Source organism: Conger conger, chromosome 6 (genome assembly GCF_963514075.1).
Source record: "Conger conger chromosome 6, fConCon1.1, whole genome shotgun sequence".
Taxonomy (NCBI): Eukaryota; Metazoa; Chordata; class Actinopteri; order Anguilliformes; family Congridae; genus Conger; species Conger conger.
The window spans coordinates 14372634-14398305 of NC_083765.1; the positions used below are offsets into that span (position 1 = coordinate 14372634).

At 44.5% G+C, this 25672-nt stretch overlaps 1 protein-coding gene across 3 annotated transcripts in view; it reads right to left on the minus strand.

Moving 5' to 3' along the window:
- Nucleotides 1–19: 19 nt before the first annotated feature.
- The window catches only part of tub (TUB bipartite transcription factor), a 68292-nt gene continuing 42639 nt past the window's right edge, over nt 20–25672 (minus strand). For 2 of the 3 annotated variants that reach the window (XM_061244644.1, XM_061244645.1), the window contains exons 2-12: nt 21330–21381; nt 16169–16331; nt 13445–13573; nt 10422–10598; nt 9941–10071; nt 7791–7982; nt 7095–7207; nt 5066–5180; nt 4444–4542; nt 3932–4103; nt 20–3585 (exon numbers count right to left, since the gene is read on the minus strand). In XM_061244644.1, coding sequence (XP_061100628.1) covers nt 3452–3585; nt 3932–4103; nt 4444–4542; nt 5066–5180; nt 7095–7207; nt 7791–7982; nt 9941–10071; nt 10422–10598; nt 13445–13573; nt 16169–16331; nt 21330–21381 — 1477 coding nt within the window. In that variant the 3' untranslated portion in view covers nt 20–3451. The remainder of the gene's footprint in view (nt 3586–3931; nt 4104–4443; nt 4543–5065; nt 5181–7094; nt 7208–7790; nt 7983–9940; nt 10072–10421; nt 10599–13444; nt 13574–16168; nt 16332–21329; nt 21382–25672) is intronic. The other variant, XM_061244646.1, reaches the window with a different exon arrangement.

Genomic DNA, 25672 nt, shown 5'->3' on the forward strand with positions numbered 1-25672 from the left:
ACCATAGATAGCTAATGGCTAGTTTTTATGCCAATTTTTTTATAAACTCAGTGACAGGGCCTTTTGCTTTTGTGAAAGTATTCAGATTTCTTCATTTAAAAAAATGAAAATAAATTAGCAGTAATGTAAATAACATACAGTGTTCAGGCAATTTAAAGCATCTGTTATTTCCATTTGCTGAAATTCTAGACTTAAAAAGGATTCCACTCAAACTGCGAAAAACGGTGGCAGCAATGTGATACTGTATGTCAATAGCTTTGTTTCCGTTAGCGTGAGTTTCTACAAATTTGGAATATTGAATCCCAATTTCGTGCAGCATTCATGTCACCCTTACTAAAAAAAAAAAAGTAGTTTGGAAATGCCTATCTGGGCTAGTTCATGCATTAGTAAGGAGAGAACTGTCTGTGGGATCTTAATGGAAAAGCAGCTAATGATGACCCACATGGGCGGGATGCCTGGGTGCTGGTGTAACAACAAAATGATACCATTTGGTCCTGCCCTGCTCTAGCCGGTCACTTATGAGAGGCAGGGTATGATGGGGGTTAGGGGCAATGGATGACAGAAATAAGACTATACAGTAAGAGGCCCATCTTTGAGACACTTCACCTTTGCCCCCTCCAATTCAAACTGCCATGCAGTTATGTCCACAGTACACAGTGGAGGAGCAGCTGTGACTAGCCCACATCCCAGGAGGTGTACTGCAGATGTACTACTGAGAAACGATACCCTACTCAACCTGCATTTGTACAGTAAATATCCAAGTGTAGAATATTGAAAACAGATTTCCTCAAAAATGTTCATGAAAGTTGTTCTTGGTAAAATAATAATACTAACCAATAAAAAAATATTTAGAAATATGTCTAATACAAACCCAGACCCCCACAGAAATAAAAAAGTAATCCACAGTTGAAGTGGTGATTTGAGCAGATTGTGGAAGACATTGGCTCACTGCAGACAGATGGCCAATTGTTACCACCTTGTGAAGAATAGGACACATTTGCATGTCGTATTTGGCCCCAATACAGAGTGGCCAGCAGTTACTGTAACAGTAGCTGTGCCAAGCAAATACTTCAGCCCAATGAAAGAATCACACAAAAACTAACAGAGAGCAATTCAATCCTCTGAAGATTGTGAATGCGCTGTAAAACTATAGAGCTGGCATGTCTGATTAAGCCAAGCTTACATCCAGCTTGGCTACCTCTCTGTCATGTTCCTCTGCTAGTTCTCACTGTGTTCCTTCACCTCTCAGTTTACATCATCCATTCATAGAATAGACTAGAACAGAATTGAGTAGAATATCTTTCACAGGAGGAACACGGTATAAAAAATGGCTGTGACCCCCCCCTATAGTGGGGCATCAGACTCCTGGGGGGCTGCAGTCTCCGCTGTTTTTTGTCATTTTCTTTCAATTAGCAGCCAATTTAGGCTTTGGGAAAAAGGTCTGTAGACTCTTTAGCCAATCAATGACTTAAATGAATCACTTACGTTCAGGAACACGTCCAAAACTAACAGGCACAGCTGCCATCCAGGATTTTACTTTGAGATCCTTGCCCTAGAGGAAAGGTTCCCAACCCTGGTACTGGACAGCCATAGTGTCTGCAGGTTTCAGTTGTTATTCTGCGCTTAATTGATCAATAAAGGTATTTGATTACAAATAATACTCACCTCACTTGTTTTCTTGGGTGAAAAGAAAAATAAGCAGACCCTGTTAGTCTCCAGATTTCAGTAAGATTGGAGAAACCTTCACTACTCTGCTCTCACACGCAATCTCTGTTCTCAGCCAGTTCTGGCAGCCCTCCCATGTAATATCCCAGAATACTGTGAATGTTATATCCAAAGCTGCCAATGAAAGGGGCCGAATAAAACATTCATAATTACCCACTGCTAGCATGTAGACAGTAGCTACCTTTCAGACTTTTAGGATGCTCACGCATAGCATTTAACTAGTTTTAATAAAAAGGCCTTTTGTTTAGCTAAATCTATAGTTGGGAAGCAGCTTCAATAAGACACGCAACTTACCTCACACTGTGGCAGCATGAAAAGTTCATACTATAACTAAGGAGGTTTACAAACTGGAAATAACTTTCACGTATCACATGATTCCACGTCGTCTCGGGCAATTTCAAATCACCTGTGCTTTGGTGGGTCTCTGTGCACAAATAGCTATTTCTTAGCGCTTCAAGTTAAATTTCCTTTCACGTTCTGGAAATGTTGCTGTAAAAGGCAAAAACTGAAGATTACAGCATTTTTAAAAAGAATTGACGCATGACATTTTTTCCTCCAAAGGCACGATATTTACAACTGTCTAACAAGCATGGTAAACTCAAGTTAAAGTGCTGCATTCCTTACGTTCCCAGAGAGAAAATGACTCCTCATTGTGTTTGACAAAGTTACAAGGACATAGAGAGGGCTGAATCATCGATCTGTCTTCACTTCCCGTGACAGAACACTTTGCCTCTCTTTCTGTCCCCTCCTTGTTTTTGGTTTTCGGTGGGTATTGCTGTCAGTCGCAATAAACTATGTGCTTCTGACTCCATTTTACCATACAGACTGACTCTGCTACAGGAAAATACAATTGATTAATCAAATTACAGCACATCAAATAATGTGGAAACATAAATACATAAATAACAAAAATACTTTCAACAAATTCCAAGTGTGGCCTAGGAGAATGCAGCATATTTCTGGACCATTTTGTGGAAAATGATGCAGAACTGTAGGCTAATGAGCTACATGATACTAATACCGATCACATCAGGGCCACTATTCAGATATCATCAACCTAGTGACATGACCTGCTGACTTTCCATTCATGGTGTTTACACAGGTAAATTATTCTGTAGTTTTGCAATTAATGCTGAGGCTATTGACAGAATTGATTGAATGACTGTTAAATAACTGAAGTTGCCAAATGACAATGCAAATGATGACATGGTTAGAGGTCCAGTCTCGTCTCTTATACATAATTCAGCTTATCAAAGACATTTTAGTCTGTTAGTGTATGCAAGCAACACAGATTTCAGCTCTTGAATGACAATGTTGTCCATCAATAAAACAGTGTTAATATATCGCAAATACAGTCACAAATACCAGCAGTAGTAATAACCATTGTCATGATTTCATCCTGACAATCATTTGTAAAAATAAGCAAACAAACAAAGGAAAAAGCAACTTGTAATGCATGAGTATATTACTGTTTGTGCTTTTGTCCACTGCAGATTGAGACAGAGATAACCGCTTCATTCGTGGGGAAAGCTACACAGACCAGAACATCTGTATCTTACGGTACTTCACCGAACCCTTAGCCCCTCCTCCGTCACTCCTCCTCCATTCAGTTTGGGGAGTGGAGTTCTTGTTTCTCTTAAGCAGTCAGGATGGGACCCTGGGATCATCCTGGTGGGAGAGGAGAGTGCAGAGAACAGGAAGTGATGTCAGCACGGGGTGGCGCTCCCTATTCACAGGCCAGCTTGCTGTCGAAGCTGGAGAGGGCGATGGCGAAGGCCTGCAGGGCGCACATGGGGTAATTGTAGTCCATGGTGAAGACGTCCTCCGCCACCCGGCCAAACTGCATCACAATGTAGTCCACTGCAGAGAGACCAGAAAAACTCATCTCAATGGGGCAGTCAGGTTAAATAAAGGTTAAAGCCTTGTACACATTTGCTTTTGATATAAAGTATGTTGTGTCTAAACAGGAGAGCAGAAGGTTCTGTATGTATATCATATCTGATTGGCAGTCCACGGTTATAAAATGCCTTTTAGTTATACGTTACATATGATGTCCCAACCATTAGTAGCAAATCCTCCAGTACTCAGCAATATAATCTGTTTAATATTTTTGTTTGCTACTTTTGTATTATTGGAATCATTAGTTGTACAGTTCATTTATATAGATTAATTCCATTTTGAAGTTAGGGGTGAGGGAATGGCATACTGTCATTGTCATGGATGATCTGGAAATTCTTGACAGAGGCCTGGGTGACCCTGCCGTGGAAGTTGAGCACGTAGGACTGTGTGTCGTCGTTCCACACGGGCGTCTTGTTGTGTAGCTCGATCACGCTCTCTGTACTCTTGTTCTGCCACCGTGCCAGCAGAGTCTCATGCTCCTGGGGGTAGGGAGGTAAGATCCAATTTACACACACAATACACACTTATCACTTTATTAGGTAGACCTGTACACAAGCTTGTTAATGCACATATTCAATTAGCCAATCATGTGGCAGCAACTAAATGTATAAAACCATGGTCAAGAGGTTCACTTACAGAAACACATATCACAGGGTTGGTGTTCATCTCAGGGCCAAACCAAAGATTTTACAGGATTTGATTGGATTTTATTTTTGGGTTAATACATTCATAAACTGACTGCATGCATACCTGAGCCCAGTAAGGTGTATTGAGAGTAGCCTGTCTCACTTTCTCGGGTATAATTTTAACTGTACTCACGTTTCGTGGCCTAATGGACACCCTCTCATGCTCCATGTTCATTCCTGGGATAATGACACTCATTTTCCGAGGCCCTTTGAAGCCTAGAACATTGGTTTCCTGTAATAAATTACAGTTTAAAAATCAGATCTGCTTTCTGATTCATTTTCATCATTACTTTAGGACACCATCTTCAAAAGTACACACATACATAGGGAGACCCACCATTTATCATGGATAAATAGGTGTTAGATATGTGTAATATGTTCATGTCACATGAATTCTGAGTGAGAGTAGTGGAGATATTAATATAAATAATTATCCAGTAGTTTGTTCCAGCCATGTTGCCATTTCTTATATGACCACTAGGTGGTGCCACCACCTCAACATTTGCGATGAACTATTATTTTATCTTATACATTTGATGAAGACCTGCATGAAGGACATCCATATATTCTGGATGTTTCTGGATGTTTCTGCATTGCTTTTACACGTGTGTCGATATTTGTCACACATAGTAGGCCTAATAAATAACAAATCATAATAAACAGAAAGCACATATTAATAAACTGGCAATGAGTCAATCCTGATGGCTCAGAGTGGTCACCATGCCAACGGTCCCTTGGTCAGGAAAACAACCTACATAACAGATGGCGGCCAGTTCCTGACGCAGGTTGCTGGCTTCTAAGCTGGATGGAGTCTTCACAGGATTCAGGCCGCTGTCGTACACCGTAAACTTAGTCCCCATCAGGTTTGACCTAAAAAATATGACCCAGTACCAGGACATTAGCTCTACAAAACAGAAACCTTTTTTCAACCAGCCTCAAAATTAACTACCAATCAGAAACCTTTTCCCAATGGGCATCATAATTAACAGCTGATCCCAATCATTTCATCAGCCACCAGCGAATCGACTGGCAATCAAAAACCGAGAACCCATCCTTAATCAGCGTAAATCACTAGCAGAAGAGGCCACTCTGACTGTTCTCATAAAATATTACAGTATGCTTGTGGTAAAGCTTTAAGCTTTGAGTAATCAAATATTATACAGCAGGGAAAAACACATCTATATTACCGCTGACTCTTATTCATTACCTCTGCTATTAATAAATCTTGCAAATAGGTTATTGCACAAAAGCAGCTCAGCGCTCAATCATCTCCTAAGAGTTTTTACTCATGAAGCTGCATTAGCCCAAGGCTCTTAACAATACAAGATAAAAATATAAGAGAGAAATATCTGCAGATGACATGCACCCTCTGCTGCTTTAGAGAGCACACAATTATACTCTCTTTCCCAAGTAACCCCTTCTGCTCTGCCGGTCCATGAAATGTGTTCTACAGGATCCAGGATGTGGTGATGAAAGCCCAATGCTGATGCCTTTAAAGGACAGCAAAGCGTATCGCCACTCCTCACTTCAATGCAGCCAGCACACCTGTGCACACTACCCCTCCATCTGTGCACACTACCCCTCCATCTGCACATACTATCCCTTCATCTGGGCATACTACCCCTCCATCTACACATACTACCCCTCCATCTGAGCATACTACCCCTCCATCTGCACATACTATCCCTTCATCTGAGCATACTACCCCTCCATCTGTGCATACTACCCCTCCATCTACGCATACTACCCCTCCATCTGTGCATACTACCCGTCCATCTGTGCATACTACCTGTCCATCTGTGTATACTACCCCTCTATCTGTGCACACTACCCCTCCATCTGTGCATACTACCCCTCCATCTGCGCATACTACCCGTCCATATGTGCATACTACCTGTCCATCTGAGCATACTACCCCTCCATCTCAGCATACTACCCCTCCATCTGCGCATACTATCCCTTCATCTGAGCATACTACCCCTCCATCTGTGCATACTACCCCTCCATCTACGCATACTACCCCTCCATCTGCACATACTATCCCTTCATCTGAGCATACTACCCCTCCATCTATGCATACTATCCCTCCATCTGAGCATACTACCCCTCCATCTACGCATACTACCCGTCCATCTGTGCATACTACCTGTCCATCTGTGTATACTACCCCTCCATCTGTGCACACTACCCCTCCATCTGTGCATACTACCCCTCCATCTGTGCATACTACCCCTCCATCTGCGCATACTACCCGTCCATCTGTGCATACTACCTGTCCATCTGAGCATACTACCCCTCCATCTGCGCATACTACCCCTCCATCTGTGCACACTATCCCTCCATCTGTGCATACTACCCCTCCATCTGCGCATACTACCCCTTCATCTGTGCACACTACCCCTCCATCTGTGCATATTACCCCTCCATCTGAGCATACTACCCTTTCATCTGTGCATCTGTCCAAAATCACAGCTCACTCACCTGGGTGTCATCCCCCTTTATTCTGCCCTGGGCCTCATTTGCATGCAAATACATTTGCTGCAGGAGTAATGAACTCAATTACCTCATGTATAATGGCATCCTGAGGTCAGCCTGGGCATGGCACAGTTAATTACAAAGCACATCCTTTTCAAAGGGAAGGCAGTCTTTTTATAGAAGAGCGGTTGAAAATCACAAAATGGATGAACACACAGCTCAGTGGCTCAGGCCAGCGATAAAATAACAAAGAAATTAAAACAAAATAATTCATAAAGGAGGCAGGGAAAGCTGGAAACTCTGACCGACCTCAGTTTCCCGATGAAACTCTCTCCCCCTCGGGATAGGTCCGTGGGGTCGATGGAGATGAGGTAATTAGATGTCTTGCTCTTTTTTCTCTTTCTTCCCGCTAAGAGGAACACCTAAACAATAAGAAGTCACACTAAAAATCAGGCAAAAGAAACGTGATTATAACTAATACGTCATCATCAGCCATTAGCAGTGGCAGCTGCTGAGCTGAAATTTGAGTGGGCAGAAAGCTTCTCCTTTTAACAAGCATGCCAACTATTTTAATAATCCATCGGCAGGTAGCCACATCTTTCTTCACATCGTGCTAGGGAGATTAAGCAATAAATTAAATTCAGAAAAGTCTGTTTTAATCACTAAATACATGGAACAAAAGATTTACACCACTATTATCTATAATAAGTCTCAATTGGCAGTGCCACAGAGAACACACACACTAGGCTGTACAGTCCCATAATGACACAGGATACTGGGGAGAATGGACCTGGCCATTTCTTGTACAAAAATCCAAAAACTCGGGGACACATGGCTAAGGATGGAACATAACCACTTCCTGTTTCCTCAAAAGTCATCAGGGTTCTTACACAGGCACGTGAAACATGCACTCAAAGAAAGAAAACCAAATCGTCACCAACCAACACCACCTGTTGTACTTGCAACTTCAATTGTGGATTGCTGTTGCTGGAAGCAGTCCCTCACCCTTTTGCCATCCTCTCTCTCCAGGTGGAGGTAGTACGTGGGGTACATGCCCCGGTCCATGCCCTTCTTGTCTCGGGTGATCCTGCACTTGACGGTCAGACCCTGGGGTGCTGGTCGCAGGCTGAACTCCTCTAGGTCATCCACCTCGATGGCCTGCTCACTGACCAGGGCAGAGGGCGCTGAGGCCGCGTCCTGGGGTGGGGTGAACGGAGGAAGGAGATTAAACTCAGAAAGACTGGTTTCAGTTTCCTCATCGTTACTATAGACCACATTTTGTCTGTTATGGACATGGACTGTAGAGAAATATAGACTGTGTTGTCACCCATTGGCTTTCCAACAGCTTTTGAAAAGTGTTTTGAAACCTTTTGGTTCCGTGCTACCATTTTGTACAAATTAAAATCTTTCCAAATGATATAATAACTGAACAAATTGGGACATTATACAAAGAAAAAGTACCTGTGACTACGTGTTCTTGTGGGAAAAAAATAGAAAAACCTGTATTGGCGTCAGTGACTTACATTGACACAGGTGGCTTTAAGACCCGCAGTATATCAGGCAGCTGTTGGTGGCAGTTTAAAAAAAGATTGTTTGAAATGTTTTACTCATTAGCAGGAAGTCAGCTGGTGCTGTCCCACATTATACACTTTGCTGTAGTACATTGGTGACAAATCTGAGATGCTAAGAACAGGGACCATACCTAGCTGTTATTTTCAGCTCTTGAGAATTCAGAGAATCACAGCGGACTAGACTTGACTCCCAAGTGCCGGAGGCTAGGGCACTGAAACCATCCTCTCAGACACGAATGAGAGCACACACCACCCCTCGCTGTCTTCCGACAATGAGAATGAGCCAACACTCTTAAGTAACTGCAACCCTCAGCAGCAGTGAGGTGGGACCATCGCAGATGAAAGAAGAGTTTCTACTCCAACGGGAAAGGGTTCAAATATTGTCTGAACCTTCTATCCACACCTATCTGTCAAGAAGAACAATACCCAAACAAGTGGAAAACGCAAGTACCTCCAAATACCTCTGAGCCTTACTAAGCATTAGTGTAAATAGCTGAATATGCGTTTACACCCGACAGACCTTGAAAAGGCAACTTTGGCTGACACAGCGTATGACGTGAGATGCATAGAACAATGGCACAACTCAGGAAGTAGAGAACACGTTAACGCTGTGAGTGCTAAGGTCACACAAATGCACTGCACTGAGGACACGCTAATGCGCCGGGTGGTGAATGGGATGCAAGATGGCACAGGGAGGGCTAATCGATGTTGTAAAACTGCACACAGAGAGGAATCCTCCAGCCAAAACAGCAGTACCACTGAGTTGCCCTAATTTCCTAATTTCACAATTTGGACTATTCACACAATTTCTTTGGGCCCATCCAGTTGCTGCGGTGTCCTTCATAAATCTATGCGGCCACCTGCCACTTGTTTTCACCCTGCAGTCCACCAGCTGAGCTGCACTGTCATGAGGTCACAGGAGTATGCTTCATTCACAGCTGACACTCCATTGACCATAGAGGTCACTTCTGCATGGTGAGGCAGGCACTATTCTTCGAGCTATGCTTCATTCACAGCCGAAGCCCTGTTGACCATAGAGGTCACTTCTGCATGGTGAGGCAGGCACTATCCTTCGAGCTATGCTTCATTCACAGCTTAAACTCCATTGACCATAGAGGTCACTTCTGCATGGTGAGGCAGGCACTATCCTTCTAGCTCCCTGGACAAAGCCCCATGGGTCATCCAGCAACAGACAGCATTGGCATGGTCAGGATGCTCTCCATAGACCAGGGGTGCACAACTCCGGTCCTTGAGGGCCGGTCTGTGTACTGGTTTTTGTTCCAACCATTTGCCTTGTTTTTAATTTGCTGACAGCTCTATAAATGACCCTGGTTCAAGCCTGTGCTTGAGCACAGTGAAATCATTAGGGTACACTTGCAGTCTGCAGCTGTAGCCAGTACTCACACATATGTCAGATATGATTGAGTCAATTCAATAATCAAGACCAGAAGTTGGCACAAAATCCGGAAATGGATCCTTGTTGTGCACCCCTGCCATAGACTATAGAGTACATAAACCAAGGACAAGTGCACACCAAACAGGAAGGCACAATTTGATACAGGCTATAGTTAGATCTGTCAGCACCTTGTTGGACTTCCTGCTGGTGGCTGAACTGGGTCTGGTGCTGCTGTTGAGCTGGGAGGAACTGGATGTGTCTTCATCATCTTCGTCATCATCATCGTCCTCTTCATCAAAGTTCATACTACTGGAAATACCTTTACAGACAAAGAGAAGATCCTTTTCATACCGTTGCCCGTTTAATAATAATGAATAATGTACCATAGCTTGTGTTGCATTTATGACAAGTAGAGATGCAGAGCCAAAGAAACACGAGAGGGCTACAAAGGGACAACTACATACCCAAGTGAAAAATTATGAGAGTGACGTGAGAGTAGCAACTACAGCCCCACCTGGATAGGGCACTGGCCTTCTGCCCCAGTGCACTCTGGGACTTAATTAGGTGTGAGAATGTTCAGGCTTCCCGAGCGGTTAACTGATTGCAAAAGAGAAGCGGGCGTGTGCGCGACACGTGGAGAAGCAGGCACGTGGAGTGTTGCCACCGTACCTTTCTTCAGCATGGTGACCCTCAGGTCCTGCTTCCCCTGGGGCTGAACACTGCCCACAGCATCCGCCTCGCCCTCACAGTCCCCCGAGGCCGCGGCCAGCCGGCCCACCTTCAGGATCTGGATCTCACTCCCCAGATCCCGCACCTCCTCCTGGAGGCCAGCTGGTCCATCAATCCCTACCAGGCAACCAAAACCGTTAGCTGGGACAGCTACACACATAAACATACATATACACATACAAATACATATACATATGCATGTTAACCCATTTGACGAAAGACTAAAATGTTGAAAATGGCTGCACAGTTCATTCTGTTTGGAGTGGAAAGACGCCCTTTTTGACTAATGACAAAAATGTAGTATGTCAACAAAAACCTGAGCTTTAGCCTCATACACTGGCCAACTCAAACAATTTCAACAGAGTTGTGATCAGCACAACTAGCTTGACAAGCGTACCAAAGGAATTTCATTCCCTTTGCTAAGGTTATTCTCATGCCTTTTCTCAGTCCTATTTAAACATGTGATTTTATAAGCCAGGTGGCTTCATCCTCAGCTTGGCCAGTCCACATTACAATGCCGTTTTCCTTCCCATCTCCGCTGCCTCTGGCTCTCGTCTGTGCTGTCTCCATGTCATTTGATTAGCCCCCCAACACTGGACAGAACAGCACGTTCCTAATGCTATCACCAGCCCCTGGCACATGTTCTCAAGGACAGAACAACTCATTTCATGCACGAGCACTGGGCACCCAGGCCACTAAGTGCTTCGAAGACAGCAAGCTCTTGCCATTTCTTTTCTTTCTTGTTTCATTGCAACAGCGGCGGGATACATGTTGACCTGGATTCTATCAACATCAATTCATAACTTAATGGTTTGTAACTGGCACCCTCTTAGTGCAAACTCATTTTGTTTCATTAACTGTCGTGATTGTGGAACAAGCAAATTGTGTTTAGGCTACCTAGTATGGAAGGGCTAAATGAATACGGACTGATTAGAGGCCATAATCACACATTCGAAAATGTACATACTGAATGGTGTTCCTCTCTCCGTTTGATTCATTAATGTGTGGTTATGCCCATACAACAATAATGCCATGATGGTTAAATTATCACTCAGTTTAGAGTATTTCGGTAGGGAAGAAGCAGGTTTCAGAGAGAATTATGACATACTTTATTCACAGTACAGTGTTTGTTCTTTTAAGGACTCAGACCAGGTTTGGTGACAAAGCAACAAGAGGCATTTGTTTTACAGCCTAAATGAGTCAGGGATAAAACAGGGATGTTGGACAGATGAACCAGGATTAAGAAGCAGAAGGAGTATGTATGGTCCTGGCATGCTGGCTGTTCTGCCAATGTGAGTGACATTCAAATCTGCAGTTTCAGTAACAGAGTCGTGTAGCGAGACAGGCTGACGAATCCATGGCTGATTGCACCGTTTTAAATAGGTATTCAGGTCACAAATCGCACTGCTGTCACTGCCAAGTATATTTGGCAGGGCATTTTTCATTTTTCAAGGTCAGTATAGAAATTGAGTTTCTCCAAAACAGGAAATATCCACTGCATCACTGCAGAAAATGTCACATTGATTGGAATCTCAAGAGACGTGTATAGTTTGCAACAAGCTGACAATAGCAAAACAAATAGGTCTATTCCATTAACATGAGCTATGGTCATGAGTGCTATCTAGATTTCACATTTAAAGTAACACCTACATGGGGAGACATTGGCACAGGCGGTATGAGCAGTCGTCTGGCAGTCGGAGGGTTGCCTGTTCGATCCCGCCCTGGATGCGTCAAAGTGTCCCTGAGCAAGACACCTGACCTGTCAAATGCTCCTGACGAGCTGGTCGGTGCCTTGCATGGCGTGTGAGTGTGTGTATGAATGGGTGAATGGGAAGCATCAATTGTACAGCGCTTTGGTTAAAAGCGCTACATAAATGCCAACCATTTACCCACTTATCCTGCTGCTGGATAACAGCGCAGACCAGCATATATTCAAACCTGGTTAATGCTGGTTTATTGCTGGTCCAGTACTGGTCTTCAGCAGGTCAAGCTGATAGTGAAAATAGATGTGCTGGCAATGCTGTAGACCAGCTTGGTCATGCTAGATCAGCTGGCCCCAGCATGCCATTCGCCACCATAATGGCCATCATCATCGATCTATGCTTTTTCCAGCAGGGTAATACACAGCGTGGAAGAAATTACTACAGAAAATGTGTCCATACTTGCTGTTTATATGTCTTCTCCCAGTTACTCAAGCAAATTCACTCCAAGGGAATTACAGTGCTTTGTAATCATACACTCCACAACTGTATGGAATGATATAGAATTCACAATTATGTGACAGGTTTATGTCTCAAAAGTAAAACGTCTGGCTTTCTCATCTGGCCTGAGGCATGAAATAAACGAGACCCATCAGTGTCAGCTGATGAAATACGTAGTTCAGAAGAGCCACACAACAACACAACATCTCATTCTCCACATGGCCCACAGTGACAGAAGCTGAAACAAGATTTTGGAAGATATCTTGCACAAGAAGCTTCCCCCACAACAAAATGCCATCAGACCACATGGCACAACATAAGGAGTCCTGAAAAAAAAAGCTTTTTTTAATTTAAATATCAGCTGTGAAAACACATTGTTTTCTGTCTACTATGCTGAAATAGTATATTGTGCTTTTTAACAATATTCTTTCATGAATCAACCTGAGTAAGACAACAAGCGAACACCAGGGATACAGGCCTCAGTGTACTCTCTCTGAATAGAGTACAGTACTTGCTCATTTTGTAACTGCAGTACAGTGCTTGCTCATTCTGTTCAGCCCCATTCTCAGGTGTAAAGTATAAGTTGCTAGTCTCGCTTTCCTCCAGACTCTTAAGCTGTGCTGTGGTCTGCCTGAGTGTGACATGTTGCTTGCGCAGGCTGGAACCTTCCGGACAGACTCAGCTCGTTATGACACTCAGGCATGCCTAGTGGAGACTTCAGTGTGGTGGGCGGGGTCAGTCTCCTGGCAGCGCAAGGCTAACCTTTGTGCTTCCCTTTTTTCTCCTTTTTGGCACTGCCAGCTTGTGGGGTGGAGGCCGAGGCCTTGGCCTTTTTAGCTGAGCGGGGAGCCTGGGATTCCACTACAGCCTCGTCCTGCTCAGCTTCTTGAACTGGGCGACAGGGCAGGGCGTGGCAGGGTGGGGTGAGGTGAGGCAGGGCAGGGCGCGGCAGGGTGGGGTGGGGTAGGGTGAGGTAAGACAGGGCAGGGTGAGGTAAGACAGGGCAGGGTGAGGTAAGACAGGGTAGGGTGTAGCAGGGCAGGATGGGGTAAGACAGGGTGGGGTAAGACAGGGTAGGGCGCGGCAGGGTAGGGTGGAGTAAGACAGGGCAGGGTGTAGCAGGGCAGGGTGGGGTAAGACAGGGCAGGGTGCGGCAGGGTGTGGTAAAACAGGGCAGGGTGCGGCAGGGTGTGGTAAAACAGGGCAGGGCGCGGCAGGGTGGGGTAAAACAGGGCAGGGTGCGGCAGGGTGGGGTGTGGTAGGGTGGGGTAAGACAGAGCAGGGTGGAGTAAGGTAGGGCAGGGAGGACAAGCAAAGTGAAGGATTGAAAAAGGAGGTGAGGGCAGATGAGGGGGTAGTGAGGAAGAGAAAAGAAAGAATAAAAAAGACAGGAGTTACAGTGAGAAGAAGAGGTTAAACCGAGGAGCCAGAGTTACTGTAGCATAGGGCAGAATGCAAGGTCCCAGTGGGACACATGCTGGAGGACGTTTCACAGATAAAAACCCCATGATTCACACAACTCGCTTTTTTTTCTGTTCCTGGCAGAAAACAAGCACTGCGCAGTGTTAACACTATATAACCCCAAATGTGGCTATATATCACTTCCAGAATTAAATTCATGGCACGCTGAATTTACAGTAAACAATTAAATGAGTTAACTGATAAGAGAGAGACCTTGTAAAATTCCAACCCCCCTTTCACCTTGGCATTTGTCTTCCTGTTGAAGCACGAGATCTCAGATTTGAACGTGGCGTTCCGAAGATAATAAGTGATAATTAGTTCACATTTTCTGACAGGAACCTCATGCAACAATAAATCAAAGAAACTGCAATGTCAAAAACCTGCTGTATCCAAAGCCATTCTCAAAAGCTCTATGTCCATGGTCCTGCCAATGCCAGAGTATCGCTAGCCAGAGTATCCGGATCTGCCAAGTCTGGGCACTGCACTTTTTTCAGACCAATCCTGAGCCCACAACCGATCCGGTGCTGGCCTGGTTGCAGGTGGGCCAGTGGCAGGGTAAGTGGTCATGTGCCCGTCATCTGTCAGGGGCACTGTAGTTTCCCCTCTCGTGACTCTCATGAACACGCCATTATCCAAGATGACCACCTCCATCAGGCACACTCACTCACCACAGCTCACACTGATTCAAGGTGTCTTTCACTGGAATGGGATGGGCTGCCTCATCAGACTCTAATGAGTGTGAGCAGGCGCTCTGCTGAATCTAATCAACACAGCAAATGAAGGAGTGCAATAAAAACTTCCATCTTTATCAAACAGATTTGATTATTGGAGGACAAATGGGGTCCTCAGGGCCTCTGTCTCAGTCAGATCACATCCTGTTTGTCTGTGGATAAGCTCTATAGCACGGTCTGTTGCCTCCACAAAACCCCGCTACGTCATGTGGGTGGGATTCTTGATGTTTGTGAATAAAAATCAATAGACCAATTTGATCAGCTAAAACAGTGAGTGGAGATCAAAAGGCTTTGGGCTAATACGCGCCTCTGTGCTGCCCTTTTTATTTGTTTTCAGAACCACTTCATCTGAGAGCAGAGTGGGTCAAGGATGTTTTCAAGAATGAAATGCCTTTGAAAGCCCTTCATACCCTCATGGCATGCAAACAACACATCACTGTGCATCCAATCTCGGTCGAGGAGACTAACTGCGCACGCTGGGTTTCATTCCAACTCACTGCAACCTCTGAGTTGTAACAAGCTGCTAAATTCTCTAACACATTTAATGTCTATTGAGGGATGGTTTGCCCTCGTAAGGCCATATTGTGTCAGAAATAGCTGTGCACAGTTCCCAGGACATTAAATCAGTCAGATCAACTAATTTGTTCATTCTCTCTAATAGGTTATATGCTATATGGGCTAAATGATCCATTTAGAAAGAGCATGTTTCAGCAAATTAAATTGTGTTATCTGGCATTGGATAAAATTTAAGTTAGGAACATAAACACATTTCCAACAACCATAAGTGATAAACGTTGGTTAAACATGATTAACATGATTGGTTGCAGCAAAAAGCAGAATACACAGTGGGTCACTGGGGTCGTGTTTGGGAACCACTTCTCTGATCAAAAATTGAATGTCAGCTCTGTGATGGTCTTTGCCTGGCAGTGCCACATAGATGGTACATGTCTTGAATCACAATCATTTCTTTTTTTAATCCTCCATTTTTCCTTTATTCCCTCCCAATTGAGAATGTCAGTGCATATTCATAGAGCCGTCTCACTTGTATTCTGCCAGCCTGTACTCCTCCCTCTGCTGTGCAAAGCAGGCAGACTGCAGGCACCCAACTGACCCGAGGAGTCACCGTAGTAACACACTCATTCTCTTACTGTGGAGAGTGCTGTTGCCATAGAAACAGCAGCATGTTCTTACAGTGGCATATGCTGTTGCCATAGTAATAGCGGCAGGTTGTTACCATGGTAAACAGTGTTTCTGCACTAGACAGAAGCATGTTCTCACAGAGGTAGGCTCTCACCATGATAAATGGTGCTGCTGTTGCTGCTGAGGTAGGACTCCACCAGAGGGGCCTGCTCTTCGGACTGCTTGGTCCGGCGTGCGCGTGAGCGACCGTCCACGTTGGACTGCACCATCAGCGGCTCCTGCCGCTTCTTCCTCTGCTTCTGCTCCAACAGGGCACGCTGCAACACACACACACACCACACATACGCACATACAGACACACCCGCACACGCACACACACACACACACACACATAATACATGCACACAATAGACTCATGAAGCATTGGTTGCACGGACACACAAACATAAACTGATTAAAGGACACACATACACAAACTCGTATCAAATCGTGCATCACACAAATCGTATACACACATTTTCTTATAACACTTACGTATACACACACAAACAAGCACTTTCTCTTGAAGCACTGTCAGACACACATTCAATATGAATACTACCAAAACACTTAACGTAAATAAGACAAGATAAATAATACATATATATAAAGATACATATATCCACATACACAGGAATACTACAGTGTAACATGTAATTTTATCACACAAAGAAATCCCATGGTTGTGATACTCTCCGTGGGGACTTTATAGGGGTAAAGAAGAGGACAGTACATCCATCCTCCTTTTGCCCATAGAGAGCTCTTCCCCCATTTCCTGTTTCCTGCTACAAACAGCAGACCCAACAGCTCCTTTGATAAATGCGTTAGGATCTCCCTCCGGCTACACAAGTGAAGTGCCTGCATAGTGCAGGTGTGCCTTGGCCTTAGCTTCCCGAGCAGAAGTGGGAGTCCCCAGTACTGCAGCTAAAACATTAAGCCCTGAAGAGGAGGGAAAAGACAAACATCTTGGTTTAGGCCCTCGGCAATACCTCAGTTAAAACCGCCCTTGGGTAGAGCTGACCGCTGCAGCCATCCCACACTGTCAATAGCATCCTGCTGACTTTTTGCCATACAAAAAACCACCGGTAAACACCCCTGAATGGATCTAGCTAAACAGTACTTCAGAGCAGCTAAGGGTTTGTCGCATCTGAGTACCCTCAGGAATATCTGGATAAGGTCAGGCCTCAGGCTGTATTCACCAAGTTTCCCAGTGCTGATCTAGGATCAGTTCTGCTTTTTTACTCATAATGGATAAGGTTAGCATATGGTCAGGGGAAAGGCATCCTAGATCAACACACCTATCCAGGCCAAGATCTCTCTTTCAGACACACTTTACGATATGATGGTCACCGCTGGCCAAAATTTGGCCTAATGGAAGCTTATTTGGTATACAGAAAGTTATGATCCAGTTGTAATGGAATATAAAAGACTATAGACATTGTTAGTTATAAATCCACAATTAGGTGCTGCTGTCATAGTGGAGAAAATCTACAAATGAAAAAATATGAATATGGTAGTATGAGGTACAAACAGGCTGATGTCTGCAGTCTGCCTGCACCAGCACCTCCAGTCCTCTGATAGGATGGCAGAGAGGCTCAGTGACTAGACTGCAAAATGTAAAGGAGCAGCTGGCTGCATGCATTTCAAAGAGCTAGTGTTCATCTCTCTTAAATTGACAGTTGGGCTTACTGTTGCGATTGCAAATTCAAAAGAAGTTGGCTGTATAAAAGAAAGCTTGTCTTGCAAAGTTCCTCTGTCCCTGCTTCCAGGCTGTGCGAGGGTAAGAGAACACAGTGAAGACATTTCATGTTGTAGAGCCGCCCGATGTAGAGTTATAGAGCCACAGTACCGGGTCATGTGACACTGCAGCTGTCACAGGACACCCAAAGGCAAAGCGCAGTGCTGGAAGGAGGCCACTCTCCTTATCTGAAGACATTTCCACCCTCACACAGGGATCAGCAGCAATCCTGAGTGCGCGTCAATCAGCCAGCAGCTTCACAACCGCGCTCAACCCATGGGCTTTTCCCCTGAGTCACACCACTGGCTAATGCACCATCCGACGATGACATCAGTGTCAGCCCAGTTCAAGCTCTCACTGACGGCAAACAAGGAACTTTACCGCGCTGCTGCTTGACACATAAACTTCCGGAGTAACTTCTCTAAAGCAGCATTATCCAGTCTGACTCACATACAGTATATGTGATACCTCTGGGTGCAGCCCATGTTTCTGTTTTTGACTATGAGGAAGATGTTGTTTGACGTCAAAATGTCCGTCTCACCTGTCCATTAAACAGAGTGCATTTCTCCGAGCCCAGTGTCCTCCATCGTCTCTTATGTCAGGCTAATCCCTGTGACGTTGTGCAGGTGAGGGGTCTCAAATAATACAGCGTATGGAATGTTGCAGAACGCACACAAAAGTGCAGTCAAAACATTCTCCATTTAAAGGTGCCAGAATCAAGAGAGTCCTGTTGGCCTGGAATGATTGTGTGGCAGCAGACATCAATATGCTATTTACTGCATATTCATCATTTATTAACATATCTCCTGCAACGCAAGCAAAAGAGATGTTGTCCCAAAATAAATTTGCCTGTTGCTAGAAGGATGCTCGCTAAAATTTAGGACAGGCTGCTGGATGCAGCCTTGTCCTTGGGGACAAGGCAAGATAAATGAAAACCAATAAATATCAACTGTTGGGAAAGGAGAAATGCTTTATTTACTGGGTCTATTTATTAGGTGGCTGAGAGATGCTGTTTTCCTTGATTAAAATTCATTTTCTGGCTAAAATGCATATAAAATATATTGGTCAAAAACAAACCTAAGAAACAAAAACAGGTTGATATGACAACTATGTTTAGGTTTTTTGTTTTTTTTTCTGTTATTGAGTGTCCTTTTCATTTCAATAAACTGAAAAGTGGCTCCATCATTTATAAATGCAACAACCTGTAGTTACAGATTAAGAATAATTCCCTTAGACTGTACAAAGAATGGCACTAGCATATCGCATTCTAGGAGCATTATGTATTTACTGTGACTGATTAAATTTAATGCTGATAATCAAGTGGTCACCGTGTAAGTGATTTGTTCTCTCACAAGGGCTTCAAGCACTGAACGTTGATGTCATTCTTCCTCTCTAATACTTTTCACCTTTTAATGAAGCTAGGAAGCAATGTACACAACAAAGGTCATCTGCCAATCGCAGTTTCTTCAAACCAAGTCTCAACTGCTAGAGCAAGGCAGGCACTATCAACCAGGCTCTTCGGACCATTGCGATGGCCAGCTCCTGAATTACTTCCACACCCTGCGCCTGCACTGCATACCTTCTTTCTAACAGAAGGTTCCAGAAGGAGGTTCCAGCTTATGGAAATGTATGTCCAATAGAAAATACCACAGTATCATCCTTGGTCATGATCCTTAAATATTTATAAGATGGAGTCATGTGAAAATAGTAGAGTAACACAGATTTTAACATTAAGAATATGGAACGTGTTCCATGTTCCAGGTGAGCTACCTGAGCTTCAGATCTGTGCATTTTCTGCTTATCATTAAGCCAGAGATTCTATATAGTTTAGTTCTAATGTGTGGCACCAGACAAGAAACACTATGCTCTCAACGAAAGTATATGAATAAAAGCATATAATTGGATTTAGCATTTTGAATTTCAGACTGAGTTACCAGGATCACTAAGAGGTCCTTAATAAGAACTCTTTGTGAAAATGGTCTTCAGTTCTTCTGTTTGTGAAAAGTGCTTTGTCAGTCATTGAGGAGAAAGGCTTTAATTCTCTGGGGCACAATTTCATTTCAACTGCAAAAACTACTGTATAACATATTGCCAGCATTCCCTCCAATGTGATATTAACACACCTCGATCAGACCTTGGTGATCACAGCAGAGGTTCCTCAAGACTAGCAATATCTGGTAAACTGTATGCTTGATACTTCATGAGCATGAAATTAAACTGAATTGAGATATCCATCTAATGCAACATCAACCTAACCAGCAAGGACACTGTCAACCTGAATAGCATGCATCACCCTGTCACATGAGGGCTCAATCCATTGCAGTCCTACAGCTGCTAAACACTGTCAGAGTAGTCAGAATCATTCACTGTAAAAATCCCCTTTCATGTACGTAAATATAAACAGCCTATTGACACTGTCAGCAGCATGAAATATAATCTATATACAATGGCATTTATATAACTCAATAATGATAAATGGATATAATATCTGACAGCCTAATGAATGGAGTACAGAGCTCACCACAGTAATATTTGCAAGGGGTAAGGGGTAATTATCCATAGGGGGCACAAAGCTGGTTTCTAGAGCACAATCCTCCATCCTGTGATAAAATGGCAGGGCATTGGGTGCAGCCACATCCAGTGTTTTCCCCTCTCCCAGGACTGAAGGGTTTTTGGGATGGGGTCATATCGAGGTCAGCCATCACACAGCTTGGGACGTGGCAGTATTCAGAAAAAAAAAAGAATAAAATGCCATATTTCCGCCTCTGGCCCGTTTATAAAAGGCAGCCGTGGCAACGTGCGAGCCAATCACGAACGCGGATGGGTCCAGACAACCACAGCACATAAAGAGCAGAGGATGAATATTAACTGATGGCACGTCACGGTAGCCCGCCAGGCTTTCACACTTAATCCGTCTCTCTGTAATTGCAGGCCCAGACGCTGGTGAGCTCTGTGCGTTGTTGCTCTAACTGAGCACTGTACACTCCAGCACGTGAGGAATCTGAGCTTTAATGGGCCTGCCGCTTATTGCCATGAAAAACTGATTTGATTTCCAGGACAGTACGCGGGCTGTGTGCCGTGCAGCAGGCCTGCTTTTCCGGATGATGCGCTTCAGCAGCGTAGCATTTCTGCTTCAGTATCACACGCTGCTGGTATGGGACAGGCTGATGATACTGCTTTAGAGAAGTTGATGAATATAGTTTTTGAAGCACTCAGTGGTAAATGGCTCATTTCTCACTGGAATACATCACAGCTTCCAGGCTCTGTCCCACCCAGCAGGGCCATTAAGTTAGAAGATTGAATGTGTGGGAAACTAGAACAGAGCACAAAACAGAGCTCTCGCCCTCAAAAAACCACATGACAGCTGAAAAAACAACAAATATTTTTGGGATATTATAAATATTATAAATGGATATAAATCATGTGCATGCAATCTCTCTCTCTCCCCCTGTAAAATGATCACATATGTTTAACTCACAGATACATCACTCATCGGGGGAGGAAGAGGAGGAGGAGGAAGGCGCTCACAGGGACCTACCTGCCTGTCCAGCTTCTGTTGGCGGAGGTTCCCCGCCTCATCATCTAGAACGCTGGAGGAGCAGAGGGTGGGGAAAAAGGAGGAGAAAGGCAGAGAGACAGAAAGAGAGAGACAGAAATGATCATTTCTTTAAGTTGCACCAGTTCCCTGTGCTTTCTTCAGAGTGCCATACTCATACAACACTCACTGGAGCATGCTAGCTCCTTCAGTACTTCACAAGAGAACACTCTGTACATCCTGTAAATGTATTAAACACTTTGTTGCTCATGTGCCTTTGCGGAAGAGGATTCAGTCATAACAGCGAGAGCGCAGAGATGCGACCGATACGCAAGCCACATTCAAAGAAGCCGGGCAGTAGGAGAGATGGAGAATATTATCAGCTGCGTTCACTCTGCATTCATATTAGTAAATATCCTGACCCAGATTCCAAAATCCAAGTATAGCAATGACGTCAAAGCACAGCAGGAATTTACACCAAACTGGAGTCTTCTGGAGAGTCTTCTTTCCACGAACAGAAATAAACAAACTGACAAGATGCAGTAATATAGGCAGATTGATAAGGATCTTATTATTCACTTGAGTCTGACTTCCAGCAGTGTCTTAAATGGGCCAAACCGTGGAGAGGGGTTGGTACACCACACAGGGGAGGGCTGGGGGAGCGCACCAGCCTGTGCACTGGTCTCAGAGCTCCTCATCCACTTCCCCGTGTTTATCCATCCTCCCTGAGATTTGTGTTGCTTGGAGCCAGGGTGACAGTTAAGGCTAAAAGCTTTCCAATTAAAAGGTAATGAGACTGTCTCCCCTTTTGGAGCGGAATGGCTGGTTGGAACCGTCTGGAGGGACTGGGGCAAGACGGAACAGGGTTCCCCCGTTGAGGGGGTCAGGCCAGCGGGGAGCGGTGGGAGGACTGGGTGGCATCGACGGAAAATGTGTCACTGCCGTCTTCCAGTTCCCGCCTGGTGTTGTTTCCGAGCGATGGGACAAGGCCTGAAAGCTGCTGCTGCTCTGGGCTGGAACCACCCGCCATGTCATCCATGTGCGCTCCAGGAGTGAACACAGGGGCCCTCTGCCATAGTCACGCTGCTGCCTTCCTGTGGCATAATGACGCAAACCTTCTTCTGCCCTCTGCTGAGGGACACACATCCACACACACTTGAAGACAGATGGCTCTCTGCAGCACCACTCTTAAGCTGATGCTCATGAATAAGCAGAGTGAATGGCTCTATTTGCAGAGCTGTTGATCTCAAGCACATTATTTAAAAGGAGTTCTTCCAGCTCCAGAGGAGTGCAGAGCCCAAAATCCGGAAAGAAAATCCCCTGTAGAATCAAATTTGCCAATAGCATTTCATATTCACATACTACATGCCACACAATATGAATGGACCCATTCCACAGTGCAGATAAACTTCATTTAAATGAGCATACATTCTGCACACATGTTCTTTCACTCTCTTTAATCTCATACATGCACATACATTGGTAACTAACAATAACAGGCACACAATTTATCGTCACAAATACTGTATACTCTCTCTATACCTCTCTCATACATACAGTCACTGCCGCTGCAGCTCCTGAGTCCGTATTCCCATTAGGCTGCAAGATAATGAGATAAACTGAGCTGCTATAATGAAGGCTGGCCTTTACAGATGAAAGATGTAGCAGTGCTGAGCTCCTCGACTCATTCAGCCTTCGTGAAAGGAAAGGAGGTGCAGACACGGCTGCAATCCTACAGCTTTAGCACTGCACAGCTATTACACTGTACAGCTATAGCACTGCACAGCTATTATACTGTACAGCTACAGCACAGCTACTGTACTGTACAGCTACAGCACTGCATGGCTATTACACTGTACAGCTAGAGCACTGCACGGCTATTACACTGTACAGCTAGAGCACTGCACAGCTATTAAACTGTGCAGCTACAGCACTGCACAGCTATTACACTGTGCAGCTACAGCGCTGCAGCTATTACACTGTACAGCTACAGCACTGCACGGCTATTACACTGTACAGTTAGAGCACTGCAGAGCTATTACACTGTGCAGCTACAGCACTGCACAGCTATTGCACTGTACAGCTACAGCACTGCAGCTATTACACTGTACAGCTACAGCACTGCACGGCTATTACACTGTACAGCTACAGCACTGCAGCTATTACACTGTACAGCTACAGCACTGCACAGCTATTGCACTGTACAGCTACAGCACTGTAGCTATTACACTGTACAGCTACAGCACTGCACGGCTATTACACTGTACAGCTACAGCACTACAGCTATTACACTGTACAGCTACAGCACTGCACGGCTATTATACTGTACAGCTAGAGCACTGCACAGCTATTACACTGTGCAGCTACAGCACTGCACAGCTATTACACTGTACAGCTATAACTCTAAAACACACACAGCTTTTACTGTACAACTATAACACAGAGCTATAGCACAGCTATAACACACACAGTTATTACACTGCTAAGCTAAAGCACAGCACAGGAACAGTATAACACTTTACATCTATACCACTGCATAGCTGCAACACACAGCTATAACACTATAACACTATAACCCTGTGTGGCGGTAGCTCACAGCTAAAACACACATAGCAATAACACACGGCTATAACATGGCATAGATCATCTGACTCATTGTTATGCTGCTGCATTACTTATACTAAACCAGCCTAAATAAAACTTCTTTTGAAATTGTTATACTGCTCTAAACCCCTGCACAGTACGATCAAGTTCCTGAGAAACAAGTTTGTCTTTAGTATAGAGAGATGCATCTGACATACACCATTTTAAAATTCCCTCAAAGGAATATATTAGGAAAATAAAACAAAGATGCACTGTCAGCAAGCGTTTGAATAATACATGAGTTTCTGGTAGGAAAATGCACTTAGACTGTCCTGCACTGGAGATGCGCCATGGCTATACCACAAATAAATCCATAACATTCAAGCAAACCAAGGGTATTTTCTATTCAAATATTCAGCTAAATATGTCCTCACTATTATAATTTTGTTATACCAACGCTAAACGACAGCAGCTCAAAATAATTTGCAACTGCATTATTTTTAATAATAACATTTCCAACGGATTTAACATTGGAATCCTGATTGATTTCTTGCAAATTAAATTCAGGCTATAATTACAAAGAGATAAATCAGGCATTAATTGCAAGGCCCAAGTATTGATCACTTTTTCAGGAAAAATAACCTCAGCAGCCTTGCCGTTTTTGTGTGTTCCAATAAATGGGCACAGTTGATAAGCTCTAATTTAGCAGTAATGTATAACCCTGGTCGAGCAGAGCATACAAATCCCTGGTGTTGTTCAAAGCAACTGCTCTGCAGAATAAGGGCTTTCTCCTCTGCTGTACCACCTAGTTAATTTGCTACTAAGCAAGAGTTGTAACCTGAAGCGAATTGGCATTCAATACCGAGTGCTGGAGCACGAGTTGGGAAGTGAACCTGTACAACTGCTGTAGGAAGCACCCCAAGAGCCTGTCCCTTAACCAAACTGAACGGGACTGCACTGAATGTCCTTCTGGGGAATTTCAGCTGAGAACTGTGAAAAACACCATGCAAGTGCACCCTGCAACATCCCCTCCACAAACATCAGAATTTAGCCCTTTAATAGCGGTCTGTATTTTTTTGGGGGCGGGGGATTAAAAATGTCTATATCTCTGCTGATACTGGGTTTGGGCTCAATGCTTTAGTGTTTTACAATGTATCAAGTGCTTAAGACTGACAATAACTGCTCTTGCAGGGACATATTAAGACGGTGATACAGTGAAGAAAGCCTCCGGTGCCGGGCTGAAGATTCATCCAGCCGTGCTGAAGATACTGATGAGAAATGAGTGAGCTCTGGGCAGAGCTGATGAAGCTGCCTTTGATCCACCCTCATCCCACCATCACAGCAAACATCAACTCCCACAAATTCTGATGCTCTCCCTCATGGTAGACTTGGCAAACTCGACTTGCAATTCTCAAGAATCTTACCCTGAACAGTGTATTAAAGCCGTTCTTTCACGGCGGGAAAAGAAAATGGCTTAAAGCGAACGCCCAGGTGTGTTGGCTGCGGGCTGGAGCTCACACAGCCAGCGCGGCTGAAGAGCGCTCGGTATAGGACAGGATTAATGGGAGTGGCTGAATGCATTGACTTTAAACAGAGGGGTGCGTTATTTTCCAGGCGAGGCCCCAGCTGTCGGGGGGGAGATTTTCATCACGCCGGGGAAACCGCCCGTGACGTCCCGCTGACCCGAGGGGTTGGGGGGGGGGGGACAAACTGCCACACCACCAGGCTGCCGCACGTCCACATTCATCAGGCCGGCTCTCCAG